This window comes from Rhinolophus hipposideros (assembly GCF_964194185.1).
Source record: "Rhinolophus hipposideros genome assembly, chromosome: 17".
In the NCBI taxonomy this organism is placed as follows: Eukaryota; Metazoa; Chordata; class Mammalia; order Chiroptera; family Rhinolophidae; genus Rhinolophus; species Rhinolophus hipposideros.
The window spans coordinates 53486276-53502635 of NC_138063.1; the positions used below are offsets into that span (position 1 = coordinate 53486276).

Genomic DNA, 16360 nt, shown 5'->3' on the forward strand with positions numbered 1-16360 from the left:
CAACACCACCACCGCCACTGCGCCACTGTCCAAGGCCGAGCGCAGAGCGCCGGTTGCGGTATTTACGGTATCGAAGACCCGCACGAGCGGCGTCCTGGGGGCCGGCCCAGGCGGCGATATTTACGGTAACTAGACGTGGATCTGGTGGCGGTATTTACAGTAATGTGGACTAGCCAAGACTGAGGTATTTACGGTCACGGGAGACGACCGTTGCGGCCGTATTTACGGTAAAGAGCCGTTTGGGTGGCGGTATACACGGCAACGGGGGCGGGCCTGGGAGGCTGTATTTACGGTAAAGGGGGCCGGGCTCGTGGAGGTCCGTCAGCTGGGCCGGCTCTCCGCCTGGTCAGGTGATCTCCAGCCCCGGCAGCCGCCACCCCCTGCGCCCATCGGAAAATGCATAATGGCCCTTCACGGCAGTGAGGGGCCGTGGCCCTTGGTTCGGGCCGGCCGCAACCCCACGCTGGGTCCAGGCGCAGTCCACTCCCGCCTCCCAGGAGCTGGGGCCCTGGCGTGAGCCCGGCGCCGGTCGTCCCCGCGTCCCGCCGCGTTCCCCGCGCCGCGCCGCGCCCACATGGGTCTGTGTTACAGTCTGCGACCGCTGCTCTTCGGAGACCCGCAGGATAGCCCCTGCGCGGGCTCGGCACCGCCCGCGGAGGGCGCCGGCCCGGGCCCGGCCCTGGCCTCGGCGCCGGCGGCCGCGGGAGACGCGGCGGGGATCCCGCCCCCGACGAGCCCGGCGCGCGCGCGGCCCCAAGCCTCCCCGAAGAAAGGGCGGCGGCGGCGCTCGGACCAGCCGCGCGCTGAGGAGCGCGAGGCCGAGCGCGAGGCCAGGAAAGTCAGCAGGGGCATCGACCGCATGCTCCGGGAGCAGAAGCGAGACCTGCAGCAGACGCACCGCCTCCTGCTGCTGGGTAGGTGCAGGCGGCGCTCGCCGCGCACGGGCTCGGGCGGGAAACCCGCTCTCGGACGTCTGCGTCCCGGAGGGGGCGCCGTCGGCCCCGCACCGCGCAGGCGGGGTCCCGGGCGGTTTGTCCGGCTTAAATGCCGCGCCGCGTGATTTTTACCCTGACAACGTTTGCTTCTGTGATGTGGCGGAGAACCCGCTACCCGGTGATTTTATTATTTTCCACACCCTGCGGTTTTGGCCGCTCGCTCACTTGTTACTAATTAATGAGCTTCTCTGGGAATTTCCTCCCCTCAATTGATTTATTTCCACCGTCTGTAATCCACAAGGATGGCTAACTCGAGCATCTCGTTTCCTGCCACAGTAATAGTCATGCTGCACTTTAAGAACACAAATGAAAGGAGATGTGTACGGCCTTTTAGCTTGACCACAAAGCTTCTATTCCAATGACAGAATAATAACAGTTGTCGGTAGGTGTGGCTTGTTACCTTTGGAGAAATAACTTCTACAGCTGAAGCTGTGGCACTTCTGTTTCATTGACTAAGTTAAACCCCGGTGTTCTCAGAATGTTTGCTCCTCTTTCAGAAGCACAATAGCGAGGCAGGCTCCCCCGTGCTGTTCGCTGTGCTACCTGCGTGCAAGACAGTGGGTACAAAATCACCAGCGTTTTAAAGTAATAAACTGCATGATTTGCCAGTATTTTCTTAGAGCTTCAGTTGTAGCAAGCATAATAGTCCCTCTACGAGGTAACAACTGAAAAACATTTTCCATGCACTCTACTGTAGAATCAAAGAAAAAAAATCATGAAATCCTGGTGCTACTGGTTGCCTTTTAAATTTTACAGCGGAAAGAAAAATATTTTTGAAATGTAGGCGTTTGACCCAAATTTTGCAATATATAAGGACGAATAATTGTTCAGTTCTGTACTCTGCTGTATATAGGGAAAGAATCTATTCCATGACGTAGGATCCCTGCTTATAAATGAATGTGATTTTTATTTAAGATCTAGAGAACAATTAAGTCTTCGGTTTGAAAGTGCTCACCCACTGCAAGAATAAATAATTAAAACAAGACAAACCTAGATTCTGTATCCTGGTGAAATATCTGAATTCTAAGACAAAAGGACAGTTTGGGGGAGAAACAGAAGAAAAGAATAAATAAACAAGCAGTTTGCCCAAGGGGTCAGCAGACCACATCAGAAGCAGAATTCTCACCCATGGTGCTAACTTACAGAATCATACAGAGCAATGTTTCCAGAGGTCTGAAAATAGAGAATTGTAATTCTAGAGTTTCATATCTCGTTAAACCATTGTGTGTGAGGGTAAAATAGATTTTCAGATTTAGAAGTACCCAGAGTATCCCCACCCACATATTTTTCTGAAAAGAAATTAATTAGAAATTATTCCAGCCAAATTTTTAAAAAATGCATCAGATTAAAATAACTCAAAAAGGAGAGGATTATGGTCTAAATAAATAAGGGAATAAAATAAGGTCTGGAGTTGCGGTGATACAATGTTGTTTCAATGTGATTGTGCAGTTGAGCAGAAGTTTTTTTAAAAAAAAATAAAAGGATGTTGGGGGGACCACTTCATGGACGGTGTAGGTGCCTGACCACTGCGGTGTGCACCTGAAGCTGAAGCTGAATAGTGATGGGTGTCGACTGTGGTTATATATATGGCCATGGGATGTGGAGTGCAGCGCCGGAATGGGGTCAGTGGAACTGTGGCGGCTATGTTCCATGTCGGAGGGGTGGTAGATTGGGAGAGGGGGATTGTCACTTTGTGAGGGGTGTAAATGTCTATTACACTGTTTTGTACACCTGAAACTGATAAAAATAAAATAAAAATAAAAGGATGTGTGAAGCAGAAGATGCTTGAGATACATAGAAATTAATAAACTTAAAGTTCCGTGAAAGAGAACTGGGAGATTGGATCTAAAGAATGGACTTGTGAACTCCAAAGAGCCAACTTCTTGTAACACATGTTGAAAGACTCTCCTTCTTAAAGACCTTATCTCATAGCCTAAGAGAGCTTGTATATCAACACCATATATGAAACGACAATGAATCAAATGACTGCACACTTTGGAGGGAAAGTGTATCTTCCACCCAATGATGTCAACAGTAAAACACTGTTGTATCAGATGGACATTGTTTATCAGCTTTAGTGTAGATTTGAATTAAACACAGAACATTTCTTGGTTTTATTAGGATTTAGAATGAATTTAAGTGGAAGTCATTGAATCAGAAGCCTGATTTACAGACCCTTAATATCCTCAAATGCTTGCTTCTGCTGCCATTGTGTTTAACAACCTTTCATGTCACTCACTGACCCCATTCACTTAATTATTCTGAAAATGTGCATTGGAGGACAGAGAACTCATAGGTTCAGGAAGGACACTCTTGCTTCAGGGCCCTTCTTTACTCCATGCCCATTAGTCTTAGGCTAGTCCCATCTTCCAAGATGATATCTCCTCCAGGAGACCTGCCCAGCATCCTCCAGTGGAAATAAATGTTTAATTCCACTGTGTCAATGTTTAATTCCCTTGTGTCAATTTTGATTTATATTTGCACCTCTCATATAGCACATTGTTACAGTCAGCATGGCTTCATTGGTGCCTTCATGTGCTCTGACTCCTCATGAGTCCATCCCGATGAGCTGAGCTTTGTTTCCTGCATAGAACTAAGACCTGTGTAACCCACACAGCGCTAAGAGCAGAAGAGTCTGGGAGCCACCATGACAATGAAGGACTCGTGGCAGGAGTGATATGGTCCCATTTTAACTTTCAGATGGAGCACTCTTTCAGGCATGGTAAAATGCAGGGATTGCAGGAGTGGGATGGAGATAAGATGAAAGATCCTGTTAGAAGGCAACAGGTCCAGAATGGCTCATAGATTTGGAACTAGTGCAGTGTAGTAGAAATGGTGAAGGAACGTCCTTGGAGAAGTGGTCAGATGACTGCATGTGGAGGGTTGATCGTGGGGAGGAATTCTCAGGTAACTCACATCCGGAGCATGAGCTGTGTATTTGTCAGCTAAAGCTGCCATAACACAATGACTGAGTGGCTTAAACAACAGACACTTATTTTCTCACAGTTCTTGAGACTTGAAGAGTCTCGAGAGGTTTCTGGTGAGGCTTCTCTCCTGGACACAACTCAGTCCAAAACTTGTGTAAGAGTATATGCCTTGTCTAAAAGAGGCAGTGCATCCTAGCTTCATCCCATTGTTGCCTTGTGAGAATGCAAATCAACATTGCAGGTCTTCTGAAGTTCCAAAATAAAACAGAAATACCCATTTTCATTTGAAATCTACTTATTTTTGAGCATTGGCTCAAATTAATAAAACACAATCTATGTGACTGATGCAGTCCACAGCCTGCATCTTATCTCTGATCTAAAGCCATACACACATTTTCTGCAGGCTGTGCACTGAGCTCCAGGGACAGCAGTCCTGGGTCAATGCCAGTTAAAAGCACAATTGACAATGCTGGGTGTGAGATCAAAATATTTATCCAAACACGTATTGCAAGCGAAGCTACATTCACCATTCTTCAGGTGAATTTTTCTGCTGCTGACCTCATGGAGTTACAGTAGATGCCACTGATTTTTCTTCCATATATTTTGTTGACTGACATAAATTCCCTGTTAAAGACTTTCCGATTAGGGAAGAGTCATCATGTACCACCTATTCATTTGATATTATCCTTTTCCCAGATAAATTTAAAATGGGTAGGATTCGTGCTTTTTGCTTTATTAATTCATTTCCCATTGTATTTTTTGTGTGTTTGATATTTCTCTGATAGGAATACATGTTTCAAGAAGAAAGCAATCCCTTTGGGACAGTTATTACTCCTTCTCTTTTGTTTTTGGCTATTACTATAAAACAATGCTGGTATGACTTCCTCTGAACATATTTTTAAAAATTTTTTTAAATGTCTATTTTTAATTTATTAGGGTGACAGTGTTAGTAAAATTACATAGACTTCAGGTGTACAATTCTGTATTACATCATCTATAAATTCCATTGTGTGTTCACCACCCAGAGTCAGTTCTCCTTCCATCACCATATATTTAATCCCCCCTACCCTCATCTCCCTCCCCCCACCCCCTTTACCCTCTGGTAACCACTAAACTATTGTCTGTGTCTATGAGTTTTTGTTTCTCATTTGTTTGTCTTCTTCTTTTGTTGTTTTTGGTTTGTGTACCACATATCAGTGAAATCATATGGTTCTCTGCTTTTTCTGTTTGACTTTTTTCGCTTAGCCTCATACTCTCAAGATCTATTCATGTTGTCACAAATGTTCCTATATCATCTTTTTTTACCACCAAATAATATTTTATTGTGTAATATACCACAACTTCTTTTTTTTTAATTTAATGGGTTGGCAATTGTTAGTGAAATTACATAGATTTCAGGTGTACAATTCTGTATTAAATCACCTATAAATCCCATTGTGTGTTCACCACCCAGAGTCACTACTCCTTCCATCATCATATGTTTCATGCCCCTTACCCTCATCTCCCTCCCTGCACCCCTCTTACCCTCTGGTAACCACTAAACTATTTGTGTCGATGAGTTTTTGTTTCTCATTTGTCTTTTTCTTTTGTTGTTCTTGGTTTATTACCACATATCAGTAAAATTATAGGGTTCTCTGCTTTTTCTTTCTGACTTATTTCGCTTAGAATTATACTCTCAAGATCCATCCATGTTGACACAAATGTTCCTATATCATCTTTTCTTATCGCCGAATAGTATTCCATTGTGTATATATACCACAACTTCTTTATCCATTCATCTATCAAAGGACATTTTGGTTGTTTCCATGTCTTCGCCACCGTAAACAAAGCTGCAATGAACATTGGAGCACACGTGTCTTTATGTATAAACATTTTCAAATTTTGGGGTAGATAACCAGGAGAGGGATTGCTGGGTCATATGGTAATTCTATTCGTAATTTTTTGAGGAACCTCAACACTGCCTTCCATAACGGCTGTACCAGTCTTCATTACCACCAACAGTACATGAGGGTTCCTTTTTCTCCACAGCCTCTCCAACACTTGTTACTATTTGTCTTGTTGATGATAGCCATTCTGACTGGGGTGAGGTGATATCTCACTGTGGTTTTTATTTGCATTTCTCTGATGATTAGTGATGTTGAGCATTTCTTCATATGTCTATTTGCCATTTGTATGTCCTCTTTGGAGAAATGTCTCTTCAGATCCTCTGCCCATTTTTCAATTGGGTTGTTTGGTTTTTTGTTGTTGAGCTTCATGAGTTCCTTGTATATTTTGGATATTAGCCCCTTATCTGAGGCACTGTTTGCAAAAATCTTCTTCTATTCAGTTGGTTGCCTCTTTATTTTGTCGATGGTTTCTTTTGCTGTGCAGAAGCTTTTAAGTTTCATATAGTCCTATTCATTTATTTTAGCTTTTACTTCCATTGCCTTTGGAGTCAAATTCATAAAATTCTCTTTGAACCCAAGGTCCATAAGTTTCGTACCTATGTTTTCCTCTATGCAGTTTATTGTGTTAGTTCTTATGCTTAAGTCTTTGATCCATTTTGAATTAATTTTGGTACATAGTGACAGATAGCAGTCCAGTTTCATTCTTTTGCACGTGGCTATCCAATTCTCCCAGCACCATTTATTGAAGAGACTGTCTTTCCTCCATTGTCTGTTTTTAGCTTCTTTGTCAAAAATTATCTGTCCATATTTATGTGGTTTTATTTCTGGGTTCTCAATTCTATTCCATTGGTCTATGTGTCTGTTTTTCCGCCAATACCAAGATGTTTGATTATTGTAGCCCTGTAGTACAAGCAAAGATCAGGGAGTGTGATACCTCCAGTATTGTTCTTTATTTTTAATATTGCTTTGGCTATTCGGGGTCTTTTGTGGTTCCAAACAAATCTGATGATTTTTTGTTCTATTTCTTTTAAAAAATGCCATTGGGATTTTGATGGGGATCATATTAAATCTGTATATTGCTTTGGGTTATATGGCTATTTTAACTATTTTGGTTTTTCCAATCCATGAGCACGGAATGTCTTTCCATTTCTTTGTGTCTTCTTCAGTTTCTTTAAAAAATGTCTTATACTTTTCAGCATATAGGTGCTTCACATCCTTGGTTAAGTTTATTCCTAGGTATTTTATTCTTTTTGCTGTAATTGCAAAGGGAATTGTTTTCTGTATTTCTTTTTCTGAGATTTCATTGTTAATATATAGGAATGCGATGGACTTTTGTACATTGATTTTGTAGCCAGCAACTTTACTGTATTCATTGATTATTTCTGATAGCTTTTTGGTGGAGTCTTTAGGGTTTTCTATATATAGCATCATGTCATCTGCAAAGAGTGATAATTTAACTTCTTCATTCCCAATTTGGATGCCCTTTATTTCTTTCTCTTGTCTGCTTGCTCTGGCAAGGACTACCAACACTGTGTTGAAAAGCAGAGGTGATGGGGACAGCCCTGTCGTGTTCCTGAACGTAGAGCAAAGGACTTCAGTTTTTCACCATTAATTATGAGATTAGCTGAGGGCTTGTCATATATGGCCTTTATTATGTTAAGGTATTTTCCTTCTATACCTATTTTATTAAGTGTTTTAATCATAAATGGATGTTGTATCTTGTCAAATGCTTTTTCTGCATCAATTGTTAGAATCATATGATTTTTGTCCTTTATTTTGTTTATGTGATGTATCACATTGATGGATTTGCAGATGTTGAACCATCTTTGGGCCCCGGGGTTGAACCCCACTTGGTCATGATGAATAATCTTTTTAATGCATTGTTGTATTCAATTTCCTAGAATTTTGTTTAGGATTTTTGCATCAGTATTCATTAGAGATATTGGTCTGTAGTTTTCTTTTTTTGTGTTGTCCTTACCAGGTTTTGGTATCAGGGTAATGTTGGCCTCATAAAATGAGTTAGGGCATACTGTCTCTTCTTCAATTTTTTGGAAGAGTTTGAGCAGGATTGGAATTAGATCCTCTTTGAAGGTTTGGTAGAATTCACTAGTGAAGCCATCTGGTCCAGGACTTTTGCTTTTGGGAAGGTTTTGGATGACTGATTCAATTTTGTTACTGGTGATCGGTCTGTTTAGATTTTCCAGTTCTTCATGGTTCAGCCTCGGAAGGCTATCTGTTTCTTAGAACTTGTCCATTTCTTCTAGGTTATTGAATTTGGTGGCATATAGTCCTTCATAGTATTCTTGCATGATCCTTTGTATTTCTGTTGTGTCTGTGATAACTTCCTCTTTTTCATTTCTGATTTTGTTAATTAATGTCTTCTCTCTTTTTATCTTAGTGAGTCTAGCTAAGGGTTTGTCAATTTAATTAGTGTTTTCAAAGAACCAGCTCTTTGTCACATTAATTTTTTCTATTGTCTTTTTGTTCTCTATTTCATTTAGTTCTGCTCTGTTTTTTGTTATTTTCTTTCTTCTGCTGACCTTGGGTTTCACTTGTTCTTCTTTTTCTAATTCTTTAAGGTGTAACATGAGGTAATTTATTTGGGATTTTTCTTGTTTCTTGAGATAGGCCTGTAATGGTATAAATTTCCCTCTTGAAACTGCTTTCGCTGCATCCCAAAAATTTTGGTAGGATGTATTTTCATTGTCATTTGTTTAAATGGATCTCTCCTCTAATTTCTTCTTTGACCCAGTCGTTCTTTAAAGTTACGTTGTTTAATCTCCATGTATTTGTGTTTTTTCCTGCTTTCCTTTTGCAGTTGATATCCAGTTTCAAAGCCTTGTGATCAGAGAATATGCTTAGCATGATTTCAATCTTCTTAAATTTGCTGAGGCTGATTTTATGTCCCAATATATGGTCTATCCTTGAGAATGTTCTTTGTACAGTACAAAAGAATGTATAGTCTGATGTTTTAAGATGAAGTGCTCTATATATGTCAATTATGTCCATTTCATCTAATGTGTTATTTAGGGCTGCTATTTCATTATTTTCTGTTTGGATGATATCCATAGTTGTCAATGACGTATTTAAATTCCCTAGTATAATTGTATTTTGGTCAATTTCTCCCTTTAGTTCTGTTAGTAATTGCTTGGTATATTTCGGTGTTCCCTGATTGGGGGCATAAACATTGATGACTGTTATGTCTTCTTGCTGTATACCATTATGAAGTGTCCATCTATGTCTCTTGTTATCTTTTTCACCCTGAAGTCTGTTTTATCTGATGTCATTGTGGCTATACCTGACTTTCTCTGGGTACCATTTGCTTAGTGTCAGTTTCCACCCTTTCACTTTGACTATATGCTTGTCCTTGTACCTGAGATGTGTCTCTAGGAGACAGCATATGGTTTGGTTTAGTTTTTTGATCCAATTTACTACTCTATGCCTTTTTATTGGTGAGTTCAGTCCATTTACATTTAGGGTGATTATTGATACGTGAGGATTTCCTGTCATTCTATCTTTAGTTTTCTGGTAAGGCTGTGTCTCCATTGTTTCTTTGCCTTTTTGTTGTTGTCTATTATTTCTGTGTGGTGGTATTCTATGATGTTTCCCTCTGTTTCTTCTTTTATTACAGTATAGATTTCAGCTCTGGATTTTTCTTTTTTGAGTGGTTACGATTAAGTTTATTTAAAAAAACGCTTGATATTTAGAGTATTCCATTTTCATTAGCATGCTTACTTTCACCATTCCCATATTCTGGTTCAGGACTTTATTCTCTCCCCTTTTATGTTTTGGTTGCCACAGATTGTCCCTGTTGATATTAGTGGAATAGCCTCCTTTAGTATTCCTTGTAGTACAGGTCATGTATTTGAAAATTCCCTCAGCTTCTGTATGTCTGGAAAGGTATTTATACCTCCTTCATATCTAAAGGATATCTTTGCTGGTTATATTATTCTTGGCTCATAATTTCTCTCTTTCAATAGTTTGAATATTTGGTTCCACTCCCTCCTGGCTTGTAGAGTTTCTGCTGAAAAATCTGATGATATTCTAATGGCTTTGTTTTGTGGGTTATGTCTTCTTTTCTCTGGCTGCCTTGAGGATTCTTTCTTTGTTGTTGATTTTTGACAGCTTCAATACAATGTGCCTTGGAGAAGGCCTGTTGAGGTTGAGGTAATTAGGTGTTCTATTTGCTTCTTGGATTTGAGGATCCAGTTCTTTCCACAAGTTTAGAGAGTTCTCATCGACTATTTGTTTGAATATACACTTTGCTCCCTTCTCTTTCTCTTTCTCTACTCTTCTGGTATGCCCATTATTCTTATATTGCTCTTTCTGATGGAGTCAGAATGTTCTTGTATAGTTCTTTCATTTCTTAAGTCTGAAGTTTCTTTCTTCTTCCATCTCTGTCATTTCCAGCTTTCTATCTTCAATGTCACTGATTCTTTCCTCCATCTGATCAACTCTACTACCTAAGCTGGTTATTTCATTCTTGATTTCTTCTATTGAGTTCTTAATCTCCAGAAATTCTATTTGGTTCTGTTTTAAAATTTCAATCTCTTTGGTAAAATGTTCATTTTCTTCTTTAATTGTGTTTCTGAGTTCATTAAACTGCCTGTCTGTGTTTTCTTGCATCTTGTTGAGTTCTTTAAGAACTGCAATCTTGAATCCTCTGTTATGTAAGTTGCATATTTCCATATATTTAAGTTAATTTCTGGAGACCTTTCATTTTCTTCCTGAGCTTTCTTGTTGCCTTGGTTATTGATGACCATTAATGATTTATTATTTCTCTTCCTAGACATCTGCAGGAGTGCGTTCTGCAACAGGTTGATAGAAAGAGGTCTTTCTTTTGTTTTCCAGTGGGTGTTAATAGAATGTTGTATTTTCTCTCCTAATGCAGCCATGTATTCTCTCTCACACTGTAGTGTTATATTTTCTCTGCACTATTCTGGCTTTCCACACAATGGGGTGATTCCTTGGAAGGCGGGCTTCTCCTCTGTGAACGATTGGGCTTGGTCATACATCACCACCTCCCTGGAGGGATGTGGCGAGCTTCTGAGGTTCCGAAGCTCTTCTTGCCCCAGATTCAAAGCCTGTGTGTTTCAGCAGCTCTGTTTACTCCTGCAGGGAGCCACCCAGATAGGTGGGGACAGGGGCAGGGTGAGTTGTGAGAGGTAGCCAGAGCAATGGTGGTGACCACCACCACAGCCAGTCCTGCTTCCATAGTGCCCTCCCTTTTGCTGGAGGTAGTTGTTCTGTGAGTACATGTCTCTGGACCACAGTTCTCAGAACTGCAAATATTCTGCTGTTTTGATCTGACACTGCTACTCTTTTTCTTCTAGCACTGGGCCTGTGGGGGCAGGGCAAGCTCTGGACGGGTAGTGACGGACGGATAGGTTCAGTGCCTAAGGTTTCGTTCTCTTCTTGGCAGTGAGAGCTCAAACCACTGTTTTAAGCCTTCTTCCCTCAGTCTTTGCTCCGAGGTGTCTGCCTTGAGCGTTGGGTTCAGCTGTGTATATGCTGTCCCTCAGGCCATAAACGGAGTCCTAGTAGTCCGAGTTCTTCCCTCTCCCACAGCTGTGGTAGTTCCGAGATGCAGGGAGCTCAGAGCACCAAGCTAGGTCTTCTTCCTGTGCCCGCTCATCCCCATCTCCGCACTTCTCCCTTCCCCCGTCCCCTGCTCGTGCAATTTGCCCACCTTTAGGTGATTTCAGTAGTGTGCCTCTTAGTCTGGCCTGTCTGCTGTGCAGGGAGTCCTTTGTGGAGTTATAGTTGTTCAATTTGTAGTAAATTCCAGGGGAGATTTCCGGAGGCTCACCTCATGCTACCATTTTTATTACGTCACTCAGACTTTTTGTGTGTGTGTGTTTTCCTTCTATAGCCATTTTATTAAGTGTTTTAATCATAAATGGATGTTGTATCTTGTCAAATGCTTTTACTGCATCTATTGGTATGATCATATGATTTTTATCTTTTATTTTGTTTATGTGATGTATCACATTGATCGATTTGCATATGTTGAACCATCCTTGTAACCCTAAAATTAATCCCACTTGATCGTGATTTATGAACTTTCTAATGCATTGTTTTATTCGATTTGCTAGAATTTCGTTTAGAATTTTTGCATCTGTGCTCATCAGAAATATTGTTCTGTAATTTTCTTTCTTTGTGTTACACTTACCAGGTTTGGTATCAGGGTAACATTCATCTCATAAAATGAATTAGGAATTATTGCCTCTTCCTCGATATTTTGGAAGAGTTTGAGGAGCACAGGTATTAGATCCTCTTTGAATGTTTGGTAGAATTCACTAGTGAAGCCATCTGGTCTTGGACTTTTGCTTTTGGGAAGCTTTTGGATGACTGATTCAACTTTCCTACTGTTGATCGGTCTGTTTAGATTTCCCAGTTCTTCATGATTCAACCTAGGAAGGCTATCTGTTTCTTAGAACTTGTCCATTTCTTCTATGTTATTGAATTTGGTGGTATATAGTCCTTCATATTATTCCTGTATGATCCTTTGTATTTCTGTGGCATCCGTGGTAACTTCTCTTCTTTTATTTCTGATTTTGTTTATTTGTGTCTTTTCTTATCTTTGTGAGTCTAGCCAAGGGTTTGTCAGTTAGTAATCTTTTCAAAGAACCAGCTCTTTGTTGCATTATTTTTTTCTGTTGTCTTTTTTTTCTCTATTTCATTTAGTTCTGCTCTGATTTTTATTATTTCCTTCGTTCTGCTGACTTTTGGTTTCATTTGTTCTTCTTTTTCTAGTTCTTTAAGGTGTAACATGAGAGGTTGTTCACCTGGGATTTTTCTTCTTTTTTGAGAGAGGCCTGTAATGATTTAAATTTTCCTCTTAAAACTGCATTTGCTGCATCCCAAAAATTTTGGTAGGATGTATTCTCATTCTCATTTATTTCTATGTACCTTTTGATCTCTCCTCTTTTTTCTTCTTTGATCCAGTCATTCTTTAAAAGCATGTTGTGTCACTTCAATAGCTCAGCTGGTAGAGTGGAGGACTGTAAAAGCATGTTGTCTAATCTCCACATATTTGTGGTCTTTACTGCTTTCTTTTTGCAGTTGATATCCAATTTCAAAGCCTTGTGATTAGTGAATATGCTTGGTATGATTTCTGTCTTCTTAAATTTCCTGAGGCTAGTTTTATGTCCCAACATATGGTCTGTCTTTGGAATGTTCCATGTACACTAGAAAAGAATGTATACTCTGGTGTTCTATGATGAAATCCTCTAAAATTGTCAATTATATCTATTTGGTCTAATGTGTCATTTAGGGCTGATGTTTCCTTACTTATTTTCTGTTTGGATGATTTATTGATAGCTGTCAACGATGTACTTACTAATTGTGTTTTGGTCAATTTCTCCATTTAGTCTGTTAGTAGATTCTTTGTATATTTTTATGCTCCCTGATTGGGAACATATGTATGTATTGTCTTCTTGTTGTATTGTCCCGTTTATCATTATGAAATGTCCATCTTTGTCTCTTGTTACCTTTTTTATCCTGAAGTCTGTTTCATCTGTTATTAGTATGGCTACACACGATTTTCTCTGAATACCATTTGCTGGGAGTATAAATTTCCATCCTTTCACTTTGAGTCTATATTTGTCCTTGTAGCTGAGATGTATCTCTTGGAGGCATCATATGGTTGGGTTTAGTTTTTTATCCAAACTGCTACTCTGTGCCTTTTTATTGGTGAATTCAGTCCATTTACATTTAGGGTGATTATTGATATATGAAGATTTCCTATATCCATTTTGTCTTTTGTTTTCTGGTATTTAGGTGTCTCCATTGTTTCTTTGCTTTTTTGTTGCTGTCTATTATTTTAGTGTGGTGATTTTCCTCTAAGTTTCTTCTTTTTTATGGTATATATCTCACGCTGGATTTTTTTTTTTGAGAGGTTACCATTAAGCTTATTTAAAAGAAAGTCTTATGTATGCAGTAGTCCTTTTTCTTCTGCATGCTTCTTATCTCCATTCCCCTTTGCAGATTCAGAGCTTTACTCTCTCCCCTTTTATGTTTTTGTTGTCATAAGTTATCCCCACTTATGTTGTGAGTGATTTCTGAGTTACAGTAGCACATTCTTTTTTTTCAATTATTCCTTTCCGTTTTTAATGTTTCTATATTCTTTACTCTTTATGTTGTGTTTAAGTGTATAATGCCCCTATTTTGTGTAGGGGTTGCCATTTCCTGCTTCTGTCTGTCTGTTCATAATGTTGCTCATGGTTTTGTATTGTTTTTGTTTTTTTTGTGTCAGGTCGAATAGCCTGCTTCAGTATTTCCTGTAATGTAGGTCGTGTGTTAGAAAATTCCCTCAGCTTCTGTGTGTCTGGAAAGGTCTTTATTTCTCCTTTATATCTAAAGGATATCTTTGCTGGATATATTATTCTTGGCTCATTATTTCTCTTTTTCAATAGCTTGAATATTTCATTCCACTCCCTACTGGCTTATAGAGTTTCTGCTGAAAAGTCTGATGCTGGTCTAATGGGCTTTCACTTTATAGGTTACTGCTTTCTTTCCCCCAGGCTGCCTTGAGAATTCTTTCTTTGTCATTAATTTTTGACAGCTTCAATCCAATGTGTCTTGGAGAAGACTTGTTGGGAATGAGGCAATTACCGTGTTTCCCAGAAAATAAGACCTTGGCAGACCATCAGCTCTAATGCATCTTTTGGAGCAAAAATTAATGTAAGACCCGGTCTTACTTTACTATAACATAAGACCGGATCTATATAATGTAATGTAATATAATATAATATAATATAATATAACCTAGTATAATATAAAATATAATATTAATATCCAGTCTTACTTTACTATAAGACCGGGTATAATATAATATAATACAATACCCAGACTTATTTTACTATAATAAAGACCAGGTATAATATAATATAATGTAATGTAATGTAATGTAATATAATGTAAGACCTGATCTTATATTAACTTTTGCTCCAAAAGATGCATTAGAGCTGATTGTCAAACGAGGTCTTATTTTCGGTGAAACACAGTGGGTGTTCTGTTTGCATCTTGGACTCGAGAATCCGGTTCTTTCCACAAGTTTAGGAAGTTCTTATTGACTGTTTGTTTGAATATGCTCTCTTTTCCCTTCCTTCTCTTCTCCTTCCAGTATGCCCATTATTCTTATGTTGCTCTTTCTAATGAAGTCAGAATGTTCTTTCATTTCTTTTAACTCTCAAGTCTCTCTCTTCGTCAATTCCAGATTTATATCTATGATAGCACTAATTATTTCTTCCATCTGATTAGCTCTATTACCTAAACTGGCTATTTCATTCTTTATTTCTTTTAGTGAGTTCTTCCTCTCCAGAATTTCTATTTGGTTCTTTTTAAAATTTCAGTCTCTTTGGTGAAGTATTCATTTTGTTCTTTCATTGTGTTTCTGAGTTCATTAAACTGCTTATCTGTGTTTTCTTGCATCTCATTGAGTTTTGTTTCAGAACAGCAGTCTCAAATTCTCTGTCATTTAAGTCACATATTTCCACGTCTTTAAGTCGATTTTCTGGATAGTTTTCAATGTCTTTCTGAGCTGCCTTTTTACCTTGGTTATTCATGGCAATTAATGAATTATTATTTCTCTTCCTGGGAATTTACAGGAGTGGGTTCTGCAGCAGGTTGATATGAAGAGATCTTTCTTTGTTTTCTAGTAGGTGTTGCTGGAATGTTTAATTTTCTCTCCTGCTGTGGCATTTTATTTTCTCTTGTGCTGGTCTGGCTTCTCACATGATAAAAGGTGGGCTTCTCCTCTGTGAGCAGGTAGCCTGGGTCTCAGGGTACTGCCTCCATGGGAGGATGTGCAGGGTGATAGAGTTCTGAGCTTCTGACATCCCAATGCTGCCCCTGCATCCTGATGCAGAGCCTCTTTGTCTCAGCAGCTCTGATTGCCCCTGCAGGGATCCTTTCAGAAAGGGGGGGGGGAGAGGGTAGGGTGGGCTGTGAGAAGTGCTGGTACATTTGTTGATCCAAGCAATGGCAACTACCAGTCCACAGATATCTCGCCTCGACAGCTCTTCCCTATCACTGAAATTAGTCATGTGCTGTGCATCTGCAGCTTTGGGAATGTTGCTCCAGTTCTCAGGGCTATAGATATTCTGTTCTTTAATCTGACACTGCTACCATTTTTTCTGGAGCCCGCTTCTAATGCTGGGAGGGTTGGGGTGTGGCAAGTTCTGGGGCGGTGGAGGAGGGTTGGGGGAGTCAGCCAGGCTCCCTGTCTTTTTTTTTCTGTTTTCTGCCTGGCAGTGACAGCCTAAACCACAGTTCTAACTCGAAGTATCTGCCCTGAACGTTGAGTTCAACCATATTATATGCTGATCACTCAGGCAGGACTGTGGGCCATAGAGAGTGCACCTGCAGCCTGAGTTCTTCCCTCTCCCGAGACTTCCGTGAGCTCTGGACTGTGTCCTGTGGCCCTTGGCTCATGTCTCTGTACTTCCCCTTCCCTCTTTCCCTGCTCGTCCGACTTGCCCATCTTCAGATGATTCAATATGTGGATCTCTCAGACACGCTTGTGTGTTCCTTAAGTTAGTCTTTGTTG

General features: G+C 40.1%; 1 protein-coding gene across 1 annotated transcript in view; it reads left to right on the forward strand.

The window, feature by feature from the left end:
- Positions 1-435: 435 nt before the first annotated feature.
- GNAL (G protein subunit alpha L) overlaps positions 436-16360 on the forward strand; it is a 198532-nt gene continuing 182607 nt past the window's right edge. The window contains exon 1 of the mRNA XM_081078181.1: positions 436-914. Coding sequence (XP_080934307.1) covers positions 575-914 — 340 coding nt within the window. The 5' untranslated portion in view covers positions 436-574. The remainder of the gene's footprint in view (positions 915-16360) is intronic.